The 18,482-nt window shown below is 48.3% G+C and overlaps 4 protein-coding genes across 8 annotated transcripts; all 4 read left to right on the top strand.

Moving 5' to 3' along the window:
* The first annotated feature begins 87 nt into the window (after positions 1-87).
* On the top strand, positions 88-3,488 carry STMN1 (stathmin 1). Its single transcript, XM_010723369.2, has 4 exons — positions 88-220; positions 949-1,121; positions 2,467-2,658; positions 3,006-3,488. The coding sequence occupies exons 1-4, from the start codon at positions 208-210 to the stop codon at positions 3,072-3,074; spliced, it is 447 nt and encodes a 148-aa protein (XP_010721671.1). The 5' UTR covers positions 88-207; the 3' UTR covers positions 3,075-3,488.
* Positions 3,489-3,644: 156 nt separating this feature from the next.
* PAQR7 (progestin and adipoQ receptor family member 7) lies at positions 3,645-8,978 on the top strand. 5 transcript variants are annotated; one of them, XM_010723371.3, is made up of 4 exons: positions 3,645-5,736; positions 6,079-6,296; positions 6,629-6,687; positions 7,664-8,978. In XM_010723371.3, exon 4 carries the CDS (start codon positions 7,702-7,704, stop codon positions 8,740-8,742), a length of 1,041 nt encoding a protein of 346 aa, XP_010721673.1. In that variant the 5' UTR covers positions 3,645-5,736; positions 6,079-6,296; positions 6,629-6,687; positions 7,664-7,701; the 3' UTR covers positions 8,743-8,978. The 5 variants fall into 5 exon arrangements, with proteins under 5 accessions (XP_010721673.1, XP_010721676.1, XP_003212592.2 ...); XM_010723374.3 differs by lacking the exon at positions 6,079-6,296 and having other exon boundaries at positions 3,645-5,742; XM_003212544.4 differs by lacking the exon at positions 6,079-6,296.
* A 1,534-nt stretch (positions 8,979-10,512) lies between these two features.
* On the top strand, positions 10,513-15,122 carry GJA9 (gap junction protein alpha 9). Its single transcript, XM_031556813.1, is given in 2 exon segments — positions 10,513-13,242; positions 13,244-15,122. Coding segments are annotated over 2 exon segments (1,542 nt in total). The 5' UTR covers positions 10,513-12,666; the 3' UTR covers positions 14,210-15,122.
* Positions 15,123-15,211: 89 nt separating this feature from the next.
* Positions 15,212-17,540, top strand: MYCBP (MYC binding protein). The gene is made up of 5 exons (XM_010723376.2): positions 15,212-15,321; positions 15,463-15,535; positions 16,345-16,393; positions 16,744-16,873; positions 17,442-17,540. The coding sequence occupies exons 1-5, from the start codon at positions 15,307-15,309 to the stop codon at positions 17,484-17,486; spliced, it is 312 nt and encodes a 103-aa protein (XP_010721678.1). The 5' UTR covers positions 15,212-15,306; the 3' UTR covers positions 17,487-17,540.
* The last annotated feature ends 942 nt before the right edge of the window (positions 17,541-18,482 follow it).

Genomic DNA, 18,482 nt, shown 5'->3' on the forward strand with positions numbered 1-18,482 from the left:
CTTTGCGTGTTTTAATGGATGTGGATTCAAACAAGGGAAAATAACGCCGTGTTGCGACCCGGCCGTCTGTCTGCTGCTCGGTAAATGCAGTCAGATCCCAAACGCGGCCAGAAACCGCGAGTGATTCAGACGCGTGTTTCTTTGTTTTCCAGGACTTTATCTGCTTGAAGGTCTCCTGTTGGCTCCTGCAGGCGGATTGCCTCGGTCATGGCTACTTCTGGTACGGAGCACGATATGCTCGATGCTCTTTTGCATTGTTCTTGTCTGTTTGCTTCCCTCTATAATAATTGAGCTGCACCAAATGTATAATTAACTCTTTTTGCCGTGCTTCTCTCCCATCGCTAGGCTTGCTGTAGAGAAGCTGTTAAAGCAGCTCCCTGAGCCATCACACGCTGTTAGCAGATAGGATGCGGTTCGTCTGTGTGCCATCTGCTCAGCCAACAGAGCTGTCATGCAGGCAGCTTGGTGATCAAAAAGGAAACTGCACGGGGTTGAGGTGTCTGCTCAGAGGTCTTCAAAGAGCAGAACGCTGCCTCACGTGTTTCCGTGGGAGCTGTTGTCAGTTCTTGGCTCTCCTGGCTTTTAACGAATAAAAACATTGCCTTAGACTTTCACTGAAAGGAAGGGATCTTTTTTTTTTTTCTTTCCTATTTATAGTCTTGCCATGCTAGTTTTTTGTGACTCTGGATACTTAAAGCACCTGAGGCTATTGCAGCCTTAGGATGCAGTATCCAGGAAGAACAGCAGACAAAACTCTCCACTGCCTTTTTTTTTTTTCCTTTTTTAAAATAGTGGTGCTGTTGCTTAAAACACAGCTATTGGCTCAGATGCAGCTGTCTCCTTAAGCCAGCTTGGTGGCATTGAATTACTGAAGGCTTGCTCATCTTAGCCAAGTCAGTTTCCTGGCTTAAAACACCACTGAGGGTGGTTGTTGTTGTGTGTTCTTAGATATCCAAGTGAAAGAACTGGAAAAGCGTGCCTCTGGGCAGGCATTTGAGCTGATTCTTGGTCCCCGCTCAAAAGAGGCAGCCCCAGAATTTCCTCTTTCTCCTCCAAAAAAGAAGGATCTGTCATTGGAAGAAATTCAGAAGAAACTGGAAGCAGCAGAAGAGAGACGCAAGGTATGTTTGAAACGACAGATAGAAGTGAGACCTGCAGGCATTAGGATTTTCTTAAATATAATTTCTTTCTTAAGATGAGTGGTGAGCAGCTTATTTCTGGTATTACATTGTGAATGTTAATTTGGCTTTGTTAGGAATTCAGGTTTGTTCTTACAAAGCTTTATTCCCAAAATGGTTTTGAATGATCACTTGAAAAGCAGGGAGATACTTAGCTGGGAAGGGAAGCTGTTTCAAGAAAGAAGCAGTTCGTAATAGTACAGACTTAACTGAAGGATTCACTTTCTTCTACAATATCTAGTGATGAATCTGCAACTAGAATCCTTGTGAGTAAAGGATCTTGAGGTAAGTTCCTGCTGTTCAGATGTGGTTTGGAGCCCTTAGCAGTGCAGAGGCTTACTAAGTGGAGTGCAGTCTCCTGTGCAACAGAATCACAGTAACCCACCATTTTGAGAAGCAGGAGTGTTGTAGGAGAGTTCTATAGGTCTTAGCATCAAATATCCTGCTGTGGTTTAGCCTGGCAGGCAGCTAAGCACCATGCAGTCATTTGCTCATTCCCTCCCTCCCCCTTCCCAGTGGGATAGGATTGAGAATTGGACAAAAAATAATAAATTAAAAAAAAAAAAATAGAGCTTGAGTTGAGACTAAAAAAAAAATTCAAGATATGAGGAAAGGAAGAGGGGGGAAAAAGGCTTATGGTTATGATCATTATATATATGTGTATGTATAAATATGACAAGTCGCATACGAGCAGTTGCTCACCACCCACTGACTGATGAACTTCCCCTTCTTTAAATTTACTTTCTGCCTGATGTCACGTGGTATGGAGTAGCCATTCTTTGGCCAGTTCAGGTTGACTGTCCTGGTTCTGTCCCCTCCCAGCTCCTTGTGCCTCCCCCAGCCCCCTTGCTGGCAAGGCAGTAGGAGAAGCTAAGAAAACTGAAACGTCCTTGGTTCTCTGTAGCCCTGCTTAGCAACACCTAGAAGCACTGGTATGTTATTGACACTGCTTTTTGCCTAAAATCAAAGCATAACATCATACCAAACACTACTGAGAAAAACAGCTGTGTCTACTGAAATGAAAACCTACCCATACTGTTTGTTCTGAGAAGTATCCTGCTTGTCAAGACTTCAGTTATAGAAATTTGCTTTCCTGTGTGGTTTGTAATGGTGAAATGTAGGCTATGGGGGTGGAGAAAGTACTAGGGAGCTTTGTATTGCATCAGGAAGTTATTTTGTTCTGGGGAAAATAGCAGAGAAATCTCTTCTTAGGAATTGCAAGCAACAGGATTGTAGTTGTCCTCATTCATCCGTTTCTGTGTCCAAAACGTGCGTGGTCTGTTTGTAGTCTCATGAAGCAGAAGTCTTGAAGCAGCTAGCTGAGAAACGAGAGCATGAAAAAGAAGTGCTTCAGAAAGCAATTGAAGAGAACAACAACTTCAGCAAAATGGCAGAGGAGAAGCTGACCCACAAAATGGAAGCTAACAAAGAGAACCGTGAGGCACAAATGGCTGCCAAACTGGAACGCTTGAGGGAGAAGGTATGTGTGGAGTCCTGGTTCTGTCTGGGAGGGAATGTATCAATAAAGATAGGTAGAGCCAAGTAAATGGCCAAGTGAGGGAGCAGACATATCCTTCAGTGTCCTGTGGAGTTCTAATTTTGAAATAAGATTATTAAATCCACAGAAGAGTTTGTAGGAATGCTCCTTTTGGGGAGATGGGGTGACTCTGGGCTGCTTGCTCTCAGGAAGCTTCATTCTGTAGCCGCCTTTTGTAACCCCCATTAGGAACCCGCTGTGAGCTGAGGGGTGGGAAGCAAGCTGGGGCTCTGCTGTGTGCCCTGCCTCCGGGCCTGGGGGGCTGATATGTCCCTGCTCCTGTCTTTCAGGATAAGCATATTGAAGAGGTTCGAAAGAACAAAGAAGGCAAAGACCCTGGTGAGGCCGAAACCAACTGACTTCATTCTGGAAACTGACATTCTCCCCCTCCTCTAAATATCCAAAGACTGTACTGGCCAGTGGTTTTGCTTTTTGGTTTTGTTCTTTTAAGTTTCTAGAAACTGATGTAGAACTGTAAAGTTAGATCCAAACTGTATGCTTTCTTTGGGGACTAGAGGGGAGACCTTACATGTTTCACTTTTTCTAAAGTTGTCTTTCCAGTGTAGCTATCTTGTTGCATCCTTTTCTACTCCAGAGCGCTTGCTGCTGGATTGATGGCTAGTACTGTATCAGCTCTGTAAGACATTTGTGAAAGGAATATGTAGTATACTGTTCCATGCTGAATATCTGTTACACTTCAAAAATCTGACTGTCCCAGTCTTTTAAAATACTGCTGTAACTGAGTGACTAAATAAAGCTGCACAGTGCTGTTATCATGAGAATGATTTCTGAAAATGACATAAACGGTTGGCTGAGGCCTCCAGCAGGCATCCTTACCCAGCACTGCATAGAAAGCTCTGTAACAGCACTTTTCCTTACATCCATGGGCATGCTGCATAACTGGCTCTTCCCTAGAGCGCTTTCATTGTCTTAGTTTTACAATAAGAGCTTTGTTTGGACACCTCAGCAGTTGTCAGCTGTTGTGTGTTTTTGTTGAAATGGTTTAGAACCACCTCCCTTCAGATGCTGATGCTTCAACAAACACATCTTTGTTGCCACATGACTCTGATCTGACCCTTCTGTTTTTTTGGTAAGGGTTTCTGGGTGATAACTTGTGCTATTGAACTGGGACTTGTGTACCATTTCCTGCAGCATCACAGAGCTTTGGTGAAAGCCAAACCCGTTCTGTCTTGGCATCATGTGCCTCCCCCAGCAGAATGCTGTTAGAGATTGTTTTTGATTTGATGTCTGCTGCAGATGTGTTGGAGTAAACTGCTGCAGGGTGAGTCTGAAGATAGCTCCTGCCCATGGGAACGCATGTCATGTTTGTTTTTCTGGGCAGTGAAGCAGATGCAACTGTACTTGTGCTGTGAGTAAAGATGCTTTTCAGGAGGAGTGTGTCTACATTGTACAGGTGCTTTTTTTAAAAAACAAAATACTTTTCCTCTGAGATTACTGTCTCACACCCACAAGAACTCATGCTGCTCTGCAGTAAAGACAAGACTGCAGTTAGGGTGAGTTAATAGCCACCCCCCTTTTCATCATGAACAGTGCCCTGATCTGAAGTAGTTGGCTTTCGTGGTTCCTTCCCTCAGAGCAGGGAAGCTCAGCGTTCTGCAGCTTCTCTTGTCAGGCACAGAGAGGCTCTGCTCTGAGACCTGTCCCATCCTGCCTTTCCCCAGCTGTGCCCTTGATTTTGGGGTTTGCTGCTGCGTTTGCTTGGGTTTAATTCATGCCTGGATCATCTGGCACCAACCTGGTGACAGTTTGGGATGGAAAACAAGCTGAGGATATCTTTTATTCAGTGGGTATTACTGAGTTCTGGATCACTTATCTCTGGGGCTTGCTAATGAGGAAACGTTTAGGGAGCTTTCACATTTCATGCTTAGTGCTTTTGATTGTACTTAACTTGTACTTAAATAGCAAAAATGGAAAAGGGAGGAGGATGTGGGATGAGGCTTCTGTTGAAACAAAAGGAAAAGTTGGCCAATGCAGTGACGTAAAGCCAATGGTGATATTTGGGATGGCTGAGATCCTGTGTGAAGGATTTTTCAGTGCTGGTGTCACATAGATGACAATTTAAAATGAGCTGGGTCTGCCTGTAAGCACCCAGCCAGCTGCAGTGGGGTTCAGTACAGGATTTATGGGCTTAGAGGCATGTGTTACTGCCATGTAAGCAGAGAGCATGGAAATTAATGTGAGAATCCACCTGCAGAGGTGAAGAGGAGTGTGCAAGGTGCTCATTGTGGACGGGCTTGAAGCTATGAGTGTTTCTCTACTGCCTTGTAGAGGCTTAAGTCATCACTGAATCACTTCCTTTATTTAAGATCATACTTATGTAGCAATGGGGAAAAAAAAAAAATCAGCTCTTCACTTTAATGTGTTCATCTGCTGCCTGAGCAAAACCCAAGTACCCCTAATGCTGGAAGCCCCCCCTTCTTTTTGGGGGAGGAGAGAAGGATGAGAGCACTGCCAGAACCCAACTGGCACTAAGAACACAAAGGCTTTTAAAACACGAGTTTCTGACTTGCCAAAAGCTGTCAGATGCAAACTTGGGCCCTTCTGTTCCTTCATCTTAGTTCTTTCCATGGCTTCTGCTGTGAGCATAAACGGAGCTGAACTCCTTAGAGAGGAGTTGTGAGGTGGGAGTGAAGCTCTGGGAGGTGAGTACTGAGGGAGGAGGAGGAAAACAGCCATTTTGCTCAGGCAGAAAAGTGAAAAAGCTGCTTAAAAATGACCACACGAGCTCATAGCTGCCTGACAAGATAACCTTTGATTCAATAGCGAGTTACAGAAAGCCTTATTTGGGCTGCAAGGGTGATAGGAGTAAGGGAGAGGAATAAATGAGGGAATGATACAAACGAGGCTTTCCGATAGGCGGAGGCCGAGGGCTGCTCTCCCGCTGCCCCCTCCGCACCACGCGGGGCGGCGGCGTTTCCCGACGGGGCGGAGCGGATCCGGCGCTGGGGCGGCCGCTGCGGAGGCTCCGTCGGTGTCGGTGCTCCTAGGAGAGCTCCGTAGGTGAAGGTGGGGGTCTGGGATGGGGAAGGGACGGTCCGGGGTTGGGATGGAGCTCCGAGGGGGATCGTGAGGAGCTGAGCTGGGCGGGACCGGCAGCGGAGCGTTGTGCTGCGGGATGCTGAACGCCGTCCGTGCGGCGGAGGAGGGCTGAGGCTGCATCTCATCCAGAGGGTGGGCGGGTGCTGCTGGGGCAAAGAAAGCTCCGCAGGAAATAACAGGCGTTAAGGGCGGCGTTGCTGACATCTCACGGTCGTGTGGAGGCTGTTATTCCGAGCTCAAGCCGGGTTAATGATTGCTGGTACACCGCAGTACTTGATCTGCTCATACCGAACGTTGCTTCAGGTTTTGCAGCTGGGAAGAGCTTTGCAGATTAAGTCCTGCTCCGACAAGTTTCGGAGAAGCCTGTGCCATGCTGCGGTGCCTTTCCTGCCCCGTGCTGGGCTGCTCTGGGCACGCGTTTCCCTTGGCCTCATCCCAGCGTTCCTCCGAGGGACTTTTTGCAGCAGAACCGTCAGGGGCTGAAGGCGGAGCGGAGCCACCTCCCCATGTGCAGGAGCAGGGTGAGCTCTCCGTGCCACACCAGGGCTTTATTTTGGAAAAATTTGGTCAAATCAGCCTCACCCCAGCAGTTCTGTTTTTGTCAGCAGCAGAAGCTGCTGCAGCGCTGCAACTATTTGAGATCAGCAGGTCTGCGAGTGTGGAAGGTTCACTAAGTTGGCTTTCCCTGGGCGCCCTGCCCGTGTCACAGGAGGTCGAGCAAGGACAAGGGTCACCCTGTGCCAGTGGCTGCTGTTGGTGCAGTGCCTCGGTCACCGGGCAAGGTGGGGAAAGAGCATTTAAGAGGGAAGCCAAGCAGTAAACAGCTGATTTTATCTGCATTTCCGCTCCTCAGCTTCAGGCAGGCGTGAGTTCTGGACCTGGCTGCTCCATTCTGATGAGGAAATTCTAGAGGTGGGTTTGTTGTTTCTGTTGTTTCTTGTTTTTAAATCCAGTCCCATTCCCTCCCCCTCCTGTTTCCAAACTTTGAAGAGCTTTTCCTGGCTGAGCCCTACTTGAAGTGACTGAACTTGGCAGGAGCTGAGGCTTAAAGCAGCACCAGAGCTGGGCTGGTTTCTTCCCAACTTGTCTGAGCAAGAGCAGGTAAAGAGTGGGGTGAGGGATCACCTCGAGCAAATTCTGTTCAGTTCTTAAGGCTGCTGTAAAAGGCAAAACAAGCTGGGGTGGCTGCCTTTATCTCGGTAGGGACAGCAGCTGCATAAATGTAAATATGGAAAGCTTGCTCACTGAGATTACGCTGCTGGACATCAGTGATGCAACCGGACAAACTTACTCAGGCTGCACTGTCTTTGTGTGAAGCCACATGGAAAATGTGGAGCTGGAAAACGATGCTGAGAACTCAGACCATCTCACTCACATGCCCTGTTTCTGATGTTGCAGTTATTTGTGGTCTCAGCGGTGTTGCAGGGCAGCTGTCAGCCTGCTTGCAGGATGCTGCTCCTTGCAGCTTGGGAACAGATGCTGCAGGCAACCAGCAAGGGAAAGTTGAGGCTGTTGCTGGAGGGGGAAGTTGTTAGAACACTCTAAAGTGCAGGGAGGGGGTGAGCTGAACTTCACTAGGAGCCACTGTGCCCTGGAGAGTTAATTAGAGCGTTACAGAGCACTAGTATGGGGTTAATTACCTCTCTGCTCTTCCAGATGGTGTCACCTGTATGGAATGGGGCACAATGGTGGCACTGCTGAAGCATCCCTTCCCACTCCTTCATATTGCTGATTTTAGTGAATCTGTTATGTCAGCTGTAACAAGGTCGCTCTTTAGTCACGGAGGATCTTACATATGAGAGGAAAAAAACTAAAGAAATGCATTCAGGCAGCCTCTTTGGTAAAGTTATTATTAAACCTCACAGCAGAACTGTCTTTTTGTCCCAAGGTGCTTTCGAGCAACGAGAGCTGCAGTGTGGCTGTGCCATGGCGGCGGTGGTGGCAGAGAAGCTCAGCCGCCTCTTCATCAACGTGCGCCAGGTCCCCCAGCTGCTGGCCCCCCCAGTGCCCACCACTGTCAGCAGCTCCGAGGTGCCGAGGGTTTTCTGGAAGCCTTACATCCACACCGGCTACCGCCCGGTGCACCAAACCTGGAGCTATTACTTCTCCACGCTCTTCCAACAACACAACGAAGCCATCAACGTGTGGACTCACCTGGTGGCCACGCTGATCCTGCTGCTGCGCTTCCAGCAGCTCTCCCAGAGGGTGGATTTTGGGCAGGACCCGCACGCCCAGCCGCTCCTCATCATCATCACGGCATCCATCACCTACCTGACGTTCAGCACGCTCGCTCACCTCCTGCAGGCCAAGTCTGAGTTCTGGCACTACAGCTTCTTCTTCATGGACTACGTAGGGGTGGCCATCTACCAGTATGGCAGTGCGCTGGTGCACTACTACTATGCCATCGAGCCCAGCTGGCACGAGAAGATCCAGGGCTTCTTCATGCCCACGGCTGCACTGCTGGCCTGGCTGTCATGTGCAGGTTCGTGCTACGCCAAGTTCCACTTCCACCAGTCAGCATGGCTGCTGAGCCGGCTGTGCCAGGAGGTGCCCTCGGGCCTGGCCTACCTGCTGGACATCAGCCCTGTTGTGCACCGCATCTGCACCGCATCACCTGCGGGGCACACGGACCCGGCCCTGCTGTACCACAAGTGCCAGGTGCTGTTCTTCCTCATCGGTGCCTTTTTTTTCTCCCATCCTTACCCAGAGAAATTGCTCCCTGGGAAATGCTATTTCTTCGGGCAGAGCCATCAGATTTTTCATGTCTTTCTGGTGCTTTGCACGCTGGCACAGATCGAGGCCGTGGTGCTGGACTATGAGTCCAGGCGGCACATCTATTCCTCATTGCAGGGTGACTTGGCACACCACTTCTCTGCCCTGTGTGTCTTCACTGTGACCTGCTCCGTGCTCACAGCTGCATACATGGCACGGAAGGTGAAGGACAAACTAAGCTTCAAAGAAGACTGAGATCCAGGGCAGAGCAGGGGATGCCATGGCCAAAGCTGCATGCTCCGAGGAGAGGAAGGAAGCGCTTTGCAAACTGTCACTTGGCACTGCTCTCTCCAGGGAGGGAAAATAAGAGCTGCTCTTCGTGCTTTTTAATTCAGAATTAATCCCATCTTATTCATGAAATAGTGCACTGATTTAATTCCGATATCTGAATAAACAGATAGAACCACGTGGCAGTGTGGTGCAGCCTGGTCTCTGCTGAGCCCTGTGTGTTTTGTCCCAGGGGTCCCCACGGCTGTCCCCTCCACCCCATCTCAGCAGCAGCAGTGGGGCTGCATACCTCTCACCTGGAGCAGCTGCAGATGGGACGTCTGCATGGCCTTTCCCTGCCCTGCCCTGCTTGCATGTCTGTGTGTCTCCAGGAAGGCTGTGGGGAGCAGTGTGTTGCAATGCAGGTGAACGATGAGCACTGCTCCCTCACCTTGGCTAAAGATGTTATCTTGCAGGACACTGTCCAGTTGCTCAGATATGAGCTGCCTTTGGTAAATCTGTGCTGCTTTTCCCAAACCCCTGTTTTGTTTGTGTGGTAGTAGTTTCCAGGAGGATTCGCTCTGTTGCTTTCCTGGGGTCTGAAGGGTGATCTGGTGGGGACTGAGACCTGGGGGATCTGGAGGAGCTCTGCACCCCTGCACAACAGCAGTGCACTGCCTCGACAGGGCAAAGCACAGAACCCAGATCTGAGCAGTGCAGGGCAGCTGCAGAGCCACAACTGCTGCCCTCCGGCTCCAGCACAGCTGCCGCTCAATGCCAACTGGTGCTGTGCCAACTGCTTTTTGTTTGAAGGTGCTGAGGCATGTCAGGTTGGTATTTCTTGGCCGTAGGAATGACATTTAAATGTTGCCACCTTTAATCTACAAAATTCCTAAGCTGGGAAGTCCTGAATGTTACTGAGCTGTCTCTCAGCTTAGTGTGGAACATTGGGCGTCCTGCTGCCTTGCAAGGAGCTCTGCAAGGGAGTGAGGAGCTTGTGCAGGAATAAAGAACATCCCCAGTAGAAATGCTGCACACTGCCTAAGCTTGAAAATAACCAGTGACCAAAAACCACCTTAACCCTCAGAGTAATGCCAGGGCATCCTCAGAAATAGTGTTTGGGAAAGCAGACCCGGCAGTCTGCAACTACTGGTTTGCATAGATATCAATAACAATTGATCCCATACGCCAGCAACTGAGAATGGTGGAATGTCAGCAGCGTGTCTCTATACAGCACTCTGCAATCTGCCTCTTAACACAGTACTGCTGCATTTTGCAGTCATGGACAACGTTAAATAGTATGATTGTCCAAATCTGTTGGTATTGCAGTTCATCCTTTGTGACCCTGATGTAACCATGGAAACAGAACCATCAGAGTGAGTCTGCGCTATGCTGACAGCCCATGGGACATTGCTGATGTCTGTGCTCTGGTTATCCAGTTGGTCGTTGTGGGTCAGACAGATTGAGTAGGAAATAAAAATCAATTCTTCATATGAATTGCACATTACTGACGAGTAGGAACGAAAAGGTCTTGGGAGAATGTTTCCCTGATCAAAGGGATTTTAGGGAGTTTGACCCTGAGCTAAGAAAACGCAATTTAGTGGTTAGCTGAAACACAGAGTTATTTTACAGCAAAACCAATTACAGTAAAAGTGAGTGGAACAGTTACCCAAGGAAGTTGTGGATGCCCCATCCCTGGAGGCATTCAAGGCCAGGCTGGATGTGGCTCTGGGCAGCCTGGGCTGCTGGTTGGTGACCTGCACACAGCAGAGCATTGGAACTGGATGATCATTGTGGTCCTTTGCAACTCAGGCCATTCTATGACTCTATGATCTTGACCTGAAAGAAAGCAGTGCTCTGTCCTGGCACTGCTAAATGCTGAGTGTGCCAGTCCGTGTATACAGTTATAGCTGCAAAGTACCTGCAGTAAAGCACAGAGCAGCACATCACTAGCATGAAGTTGTCACTGGATACTTCCAACGCTTCCTCTAACACCTGAGATTATCAAACAGAGCTTCAGCATCTTTACAAAGGTTGGGATGCATCTGTGGACCGTGTGGATGGATGAAGATCCCTCTGTAGCAGCAGCAGGATGATGCCTCAGAGCTGCTGCAAGTGCTTATCAGAGAGCACTGGTGGCACAGCCGGAGCAATCGAGTGCTTCCCTCACTGCCACCGAGCTGTGAAATCGGACGTGACCTATTGACTGATCCTCAGACCGAAATTAAAAGGCATCGATGGGCTCTTCGGAGCTGTTGTAAAGGAAGTGCATTCATCCTATGCAGGACACTTGTATTGGCGATGCACTTTAGCAGGGCACTGATCAGAGAAACCTAAAGGAGTGCTTAGTGCCACGTCTCGGCCTCGTGTTGGGCTGCTATGGACCCAGCCATCCCTGCCTCATCTCTGCCTATGCTGGGAAGCTCCGACACAGCGATGTACCTCTTTCCTTTGGAGGGTGAAAGGGAATATGGTTGGTAGGAAGCTCAAGCTGTGGATTTTTCATTTCTAGCTTTTCTTTAAAAGTGATTCCCCCTCCCTTCCCATAAATATTATTTTGGTCACAGTTGAATTGTGCTCGGAGCTGTAGCAGACAGACCAACAAATTGATTTTCTCCTCCCTCCATCCCCAGCAAATATAAATTCAAGTGTGCAGAGCCTGCATTCCACCAATTGCTGGGGTGCTGACACAAACTGTTCGTAATGTGAAATCCACGCACACGGATGGAAGATGTCAGGGGTTGTCACTGGATACCACAGAGCTTGATTTTACACATTTTCTGTAAAGAAAGGTATGTTTTATTTCTAATGTGCTGTTTATTTTCACTTGTTTCTCTTTTATGATGTCTAACGACTATTTGTCTGCCAGTTTGAAAGTGTACTTTTGTGTTTAATAGCTGTCTCAATGTAACATTTCCTCTGTAGTCAGCAATATTGTAGCCACGAGAATTTAACATCCATTTACTTCCTTAATATTCTTGTTTTACAGTGCCAAAATTAATTACATCTGAACCGAAAGCTCTGTGTTAAATGACCTATGTACTAAAAAATCAGATTATGCTGATTTTAATGTGACTGAATTCCAAACAAAGTAATGTTATATCTACAAACAGAACTGTTTATGAAACCAGCAGATAATTTTTTGCATAAGTCATTCTTTTTTTCATAGGCTCGTGGGCAAAGGTAGCAGCACTTGGTGCTTGGACACTGTTCAAACAAGGTGTCATCAAGCAGAGGGAATTGGACTGGCGATGGGGGTTTATTTGTTTGCTTAGCACTGTCATCCACAAAGAGAAAGCAGTTATTTGCTCTCAATTATATGCTTAAAAATACTTAAAAATAATTGGTCACTGCCTTTTTGTTGTGTTTTATTTCCTCATGAGATCCTAAGCGTAACCAGATTTCATGGCAAAAAGTTAACAGGACAGAACCATCACTTCAGCTGCAACACATTGCTCACAACACTGAGAATGAGAGCCAGGAAGTATTTCTCTGTTTGTCTGCAAATAATAAATAAAAACTCATCACCTTCTCAGGTATCCTACAGATAAACATCCCACTCTCACAGTGGGATCTATTGGATGATGGGGAAGCAGATCCCTGGATGCCCAGTCCTGTTGTGAGGCAGGCACTGTATTTTCCACTGACTCAGATGCACAGGGGATGCTGCGTACCTCATAGTTACATCCTTGTCTGGGTGTCTTTTAATGATAAATTGGACACAGGTGGATGCACTTCTTTGTCTTTTAGCTGAGAAATAATAATGCCTACAATGCCAACGAGTAGCGTCATGTTGCAATTGACACCATGCGATGGTGATGCTTTTTTGTAATGAATTTAAGATGGGCTGCAGCTTTTACAATATCTGATGCTTGCTCTCTCATACTCTAGTGTTAAAATGGCACAATAACCATGGGAGACTGGAATTTCCTTGGAGGCATTCTGGAGGAGGTCCACATTCACTCCACTATTATTGGCAAGATTTGGCTAACCATCCTCTTCGTGTTCCGAATGCTTGTCCTTGGAGTGGCCACCGAGGACGTGTGGAATGATGAACAGTCAGAATTTATTTGCAATACCGAGCAACCTGGCTGTAGGAACGTGTGCTATGATGAGGCCTTTCCCATCTCTCTCATAAGATACTGGGTCTTGCAAGTTATCTTTGTGTCTTCTCCTTCTTTGGTGTATATGGGTCATGCCTTATACAGACTAAGAGCCTTAGAGAAAGAGAGGCAGAAGAAGAAAGCTCAGGTGAGAGTGGAACTTGAAAGCACTGAATTAGAAATGACAGAATATCGGAAAAGGCTGGAGAGGGAGCTCAGGCAGCTGGACCAAAGAAAGCTGAACAAAGCACCCCTGCGAGGTTCCTTGCTCTGCACTTACGTGATACACATTTTCACTAGGTCTGCAGTGGAAGTTGGTTTCATGATTGGGCAGTATCTGCTTTATGGGTTTCGCCTGGATCCCCTTTATAAATGTCAAAGAGATCCATGTACCAAACGTAGTCGACTGCTTTGTATCACGGCCAACAGAAAAGACAGTGTTCATCCTATTCATGCAGTCAATAGCGACCGTATCATTGCTTTTAAATGTCTTAGAAATTATCCACCTCGGATTCCGAAAAATTAAAATAGGTCTTTGTGGACAGGAGGAAAACAAGGATTACCGTGGCAATTTCTACACAAACAAATCCAAGAAATACTCTGTGATACCCCGCTCTTCTCTGGGAATATCTGCAACTCCTCAAAAAACTCTCCCTTCTGTACTTAGTGGTTATGCCTTTTTAATGGAAAAGCAAACCGACACTGCCATCTACCCGGTCTTAAATTCCGCTCCCATGTTCCAGTCTATTCAAAATAACCACACAGAAAATAGAGGCAATTACACCCACCACAACCAGGAAAACAAACTGCCAAAGAAAAAGCCAGCTACAAATGCTTTAGCTGGTCAGACTCAGAATGCTAGCACAAACTGCACTGAGGGCTTGCTGGCCAGGCCTGGGACTGAAATGAGGAATTCACAGAAAGAAGCTGATCAGAAACACTTCCTTGCTGATACTCAGAATGCAGATACCGCTTCAAGAAGCCTTGCTGAGATGCTGTCACAGCCCCCTCTGCAGCCTTTTCCCGTTGCCAGCCTCAGAAGACAGCACGGAATCATCTCCTCCTGGAACAGCTCCGCAGCGGCCGAGAGCGTCGGATCCTCCACAAATTCCCTCACCAAGAGCAGCAGCAGGAGACGGAGCAGCCTCAGCGCGAGCCAAGGCCAACTGCCCCCCAAAGCCGACACCCGGCACCCCAGCCGCCCCGACACCCCCGACTCGGCAGGGGAGGCCAGCATTGGCTCCAAGCAGAGCCGGGGCTGCGGCAGCCCCCAACCACTGCCCTTATCTGGGCGTCCGTCGCTGTCGAGCAGTGCGAGCAGCCGGCGGGCCCCCACCGACCTGCAGATATAGCATGGCTGCCCAAGCAGTGTGCTTGGCTAGCTGCTGGGCTTTGTGATAGAAGCCAGAGCAGCTATGAGCAGCTTTTTCGTTCAGCTTTAGCCTTCCGCAGAGGTTAAGATAGAAGTTGTGCAGCCCTTTTGCTTTTAGCTAAATAACTTCTGAACCATCTGCTTGCTTTGCTGGCGATGGAGGGATGGCTTAAACCTCTGTGCCAAGCTTCTGCATTAACCTTCCAGCTGCAAAGGAAAACGTACATCATAAAAATCCACATACAAATCCACAGATGAGGAGAAGTCAGGATTAAAATTATAGTTGGCGATATGTAAGCCGGATAAAAGTAGAAGAGAAAATTCCAGTCTATAAATGTATATTATGAAAACCAGTAAATGAAATTAGGTGTAAGAAGGCACTGGGACACCGGAGAGAAAATAATTAACAATAAATAACATTCTTAGAACCAGGAAACCAGCACAGGAACCAGGAAACCAGCACAGTGCTTTCGCTTGCAGCCATTTGACCGCATCCACATCAAGTGTTGGCCTAATTAAAATAATTCTGTCAGTGTTTCTCCAGCAGCCGTTGTTTTTTCTCTCTGTATTCACTTACAGCTCCGTGTAATTATGGGCACTGTGGGGTTGACACCACTGACACACACACCGGTGCCATTTTGCTCATTCTGCCATTTAACCCCTGCACTCACTGCAGTGTCTGCGAGCCACATTTTGCTATTTGACACCTCAGTAGTAAAACACACGTTCACTGCACAGCCTAAAGAGCAGAGAGACTGCTCTAAGGGGCCCGTGCGTGGCACACAGTGCGTTCCCGCCTACTCGAGGTTAGAAAGGACCCCGAATAGCAGCTGCGGGGCTCTGAGGTGGGCTCTTTTTAATGGTCGTATGAACCACACTGCCCACACCGACACTTGAAAGCACTGCGCATGCGCAGGCCTCCAGCGACCGGAAGGCTCCGCCAGGTTCTGGCCAATCAGCGGCCGAGCCGAGAGCGAGGCAGAGGGCGGGACTTCCGGTTGCGTCGCCATGGTAACGGTAGGAAGCCGGGGCGCCATAAAGGAGGCGGGCGCAGGCCGTGCGGGCGCTGCGGGGTAGATGGCGCACCACAAGGTAGGGGCTGCGGGCCCGCGAGGGGCGGCGGGGCCATCCGGTGCCCTCCTTGGTGCTGGGGAGGGGCCGCTCCGCCCCGCCGAACCGCCTCCGTAGGCAGGGGTGCGTCGGCGCTCTGACCGTGTGGGCGTCCTCCTTCAGGCCGCGGACTCGAAGCGGGAGCAGTTTCGGCGCTACCTGGAGAAGTCGGGGGTGCTGGATACGCTCACCAAGGGTAAGGCGGCCTGAGGGCCGGGCCGTGGTTCTGCATGAGTTGGGCGTTGGGGCGGAGCAATGGGACGGCGCTGCTGGGTGCGGGGCTGCTAACGCTGGGGAGCTCGTGGGTTTTTGTGGAAGTGGTTGTGTTTATCGGGATAGGGAATAAAAGCACGCTGCGAGCTCAGCACACTTATTTTCTTATGGCTGAAGTCCTTTAAGTTATCTATATGTGTTCTCGAGAGACTTTCAGCAGGGTGTTGGTATTCCGGCTTGATAAAGTGCACTGCCTGTGGGGTGGAGCAGCTGTACGGCTCTGTGCTGAGCCTTCCCTGGTGTGTTGGGGCCCTTTGGTTTCTGTAGGTGTTGCTGTGTAAAGTGTGACAGCGAAACAAATCTTCCAAGCCTTGTGGCAACCAAGTTTTGCTTCTAACTTAAGTGGTTAGCTTAAAACCAACTTGCCTGTGCAATTCATGTGGCTGAAAGTGGGAGGAAGGTACTTAAGCTGTCTGCAAGTAGTGCTTGAGAAGCATTTATGAAAGCAAATGTATAGAAGTGCATGCCTCTGGTGTGTGTTACGCCACTTACTTTGTCCTCCGTACTCAAACCCTGTGGTTAGGTCAAAAAAATCCCTTCTGCCTCTGTGTGGGGGTGCACTATTTCCTCCTGTTCAGCTCTGTCCTTATCATGAAGGATATAGGCGAGAATCTTCTTAAATAGGAGAACATGTTGTAAGCATGGCACAAAACTTCTATGCATTCTGACTGCTGTCTTGAAAACTAGAGTTGCATGGATGACTTATAATGGTTGAATATTTCATATTTGCAGTGTTAGTAGCCTTATATGAAGAGCCAGAGAAACCAAGTAGTGCACTGGAGTATCCTTTTTGTCCTCTATGGATTGTTTCTTGCTGTTATAAGCAGCCTGCTCTGTTTAGTTATCCTTTCACTGTTTGGAACACAAACTGATAATCTACCAAAAAAGATGTTGGTAGCAAAATGTGAGTAGCTGTCCTGTATGTACTGATGTCTTTCTGTAGAATATACCAATAAATTTGGAAAGCTTTCTTATTTTTCCAGCTTCTTTCTGTAGGATGAGAAGCATGGCAGTAATTTGAGTGATTAAATGCTTTCCGGTCATGTTTATTGCAGCACTAATCCATGATTAAATGTTAAAACCAAGTGTCTTTCTGTCTATCTAAGGAAGTACTTAACATGTAAATATCAGCTTTCTGAAGCATCACCTGGGAGCTTCAGCTCCTGAGAGTCCAGAAGTGGAGGCACTTCGCTTGGAAGTAGCAGAGATGAAGGAAAAATATGAAGCTGTGTTGGAAGAAAATAAAAAACTGAAAACCAAAGTAAAAGTCTATTTAATATTCCTAAGTACTTTCGTATGTGACAAGAAGAGTATTTTGACACTTAGAATACAGCTAACTTTCACTGGAATAACTGATGATGTTATATTGTTCAGCCTTGTGGCTGGAGAATGTGATTTCATTTCTTGCCTACCTGTATGTAGCTTCTGATGAGGGACTTGTATTCTGGAATGCAGTTTTTGCTAACTACAGACTTTTCTTCTTGCAAAATAAGTAAAAAAAAAAAGGCATCTTGGGACTGAATGATGAGACGAAGTTTCCCATTTGTTTTGATCTGATACTGTATAGCTTATGGGTTCCATAAGAGCTTTGAAAAGCAGGGCTGGGGGGAAGCTAATGCATTACTATGAAGGCTTTCCAAAGGCTGAATGCAGGAGGGGAATTTCGGTTAGACTTGAGCTCTGGCACAGGTCTGTGGCAGGGTTTTACCAGGGGAGGTCACCCTTACCCCTATGGGACATTAGCTTGTGCTGCAGCCAATACAACTCTAGAGCTCCTGTGTCTCTTTAAGACTTGACATCTAACTGAATTCCTCTCTTTAAATCCACAGCTGGCTCAATATGAACCACCTCAAGAAGAGAAGCGTGATGAATAACAGTAATTTCTCCTTTCATACCTTGACTTAATAAAGGGCTTCCTGAGAACTGTAGTCCTGTCTCTTCTGTGTGAGCGCTGCGTGTCTTTGTGGTACCTCATCTTAAAGGAAAACTAGTGAGTGTGCAGCTGTTTTTGTGGTTGTTCATTTTACTTCTGTGTTTGTGGTTGAGCCAAAGAGAATAAAAGGGAGCTGAAAGAGGAAATAACACTGTAAGAGTTTCAAAAGCAAAACAACCCCCACTGGACTTTCATCTCTATTACAGGAAGCAAATGAAAACTCATAGCATTAACTGTAGTGCATGTGCAGGCTGGGAGGGGGCTACTGTGCAGAATGCATGAGGCAGATGAATCAGTGCTGTAAGAGAGGGGGGAGCAGTGCAGTTCTGAGCCCCTGTTGATAGGGGAGCAGCAGGGGGTGGTGTTGGGCTGAGGGAAGCACAGAGCTGGAGGCAGGCCTTGGTTCTCCTGAGCCTTAAGTCTTGTGTGGGATGGATTGATCACAGAATGGCCAGGGCTGGAAGGGATTTTAGGTTGATGAAGCTCCAACCCCCTGCCACATGCAGGGCCACCAGCCTCCACATTTCACACCAGCCCAGGGCCCCATCCAACCTGGCCTTGAACACCTCCAGGGATGGACAGGGCATCCACAGCCTCTCTGGGCAGCTGTTCAGCACCTCACCACTCTCTCTGTAAAGAACTTCCCCCTGACATCCAACCTCAATCTCCCATCCCTCAACTTCAAACCATTTCCCACTGCTGCCAGTGGAGGAACGAGTGACCCGCGGCAGGGCGGACAGATCCACCCGTGTCCGTCGGCCCGTTCCCCCGTACGGCCTCGCTGTCCCGCAGCCGCCGCTTCCCGCCCCGCAGCACCGCCCCCGCCACTCACGTGCTCCAGTGCCGTCACGTGATCCGCGCCGCCTGACCGAAGCTCCACACCGCGCTGCCTCCTTCAGCCAATCGGCGTCGCTAGTTTCGCTGCCAACCAATAGGG

This window comes from Meleagris gallopavo, chromosome 25, assembly GCF_000146605.3.
Source record: "Meleagris gallopavo isolate NT-WF06-2002-E0010 breed Aviagen turkey brand Nicholas breeding stock chromosome 25, Turkey_5.1, whole genome shotgun sequence".
NCBI classification, from domain to species: domain Eukaryota; kingdom Metazoa; phylum Chordata; class Aves; order Galliformes; family Phasianidae; genus Meleagris; species Meleagris gallopavo.

Coding starts and splice junctions, on each gene's coding strand:
- STMN1 (XM_010723369.2), top strand. Junction 1,122..2,466: donor CAGCAGAAGAGAGACGCAAG/GTATGTTTGAAA, acceptor GTCTGTTTGTAG/TCTCATGAAGCAGAAGTCTT. Junction 2,659..3,005: donor TGGAACGCTTGAGGGAGAAG/GTATGTGTGGAG, acceptor CCTGTCTTTCAG/GATAAGCATATTGAAGAGGT.
- PAQR7 (XM_010723374.3), top strand. CDS start 7,702: ATGGCGGCGGTGGTGGCAGAGAAGCTCAGCCGCCTCTTCATCAACGTG.
- MYCBP (XM_010723376.2), top strand. Junction 16,394..16,743: donor AAACCAAGTAGTGCACTGGA/GTATCCTTTTTG, acceptor TGTAAATATCAG/CTTTCTGAAGCATCACCTGG. Junction 16,874..17,441: donor ATAAAAAACTGAAAACCAAA/GTAAAAGTCTAT, acceptor TTAAATCCACAG/CTGGCTCAATATGAACCACC.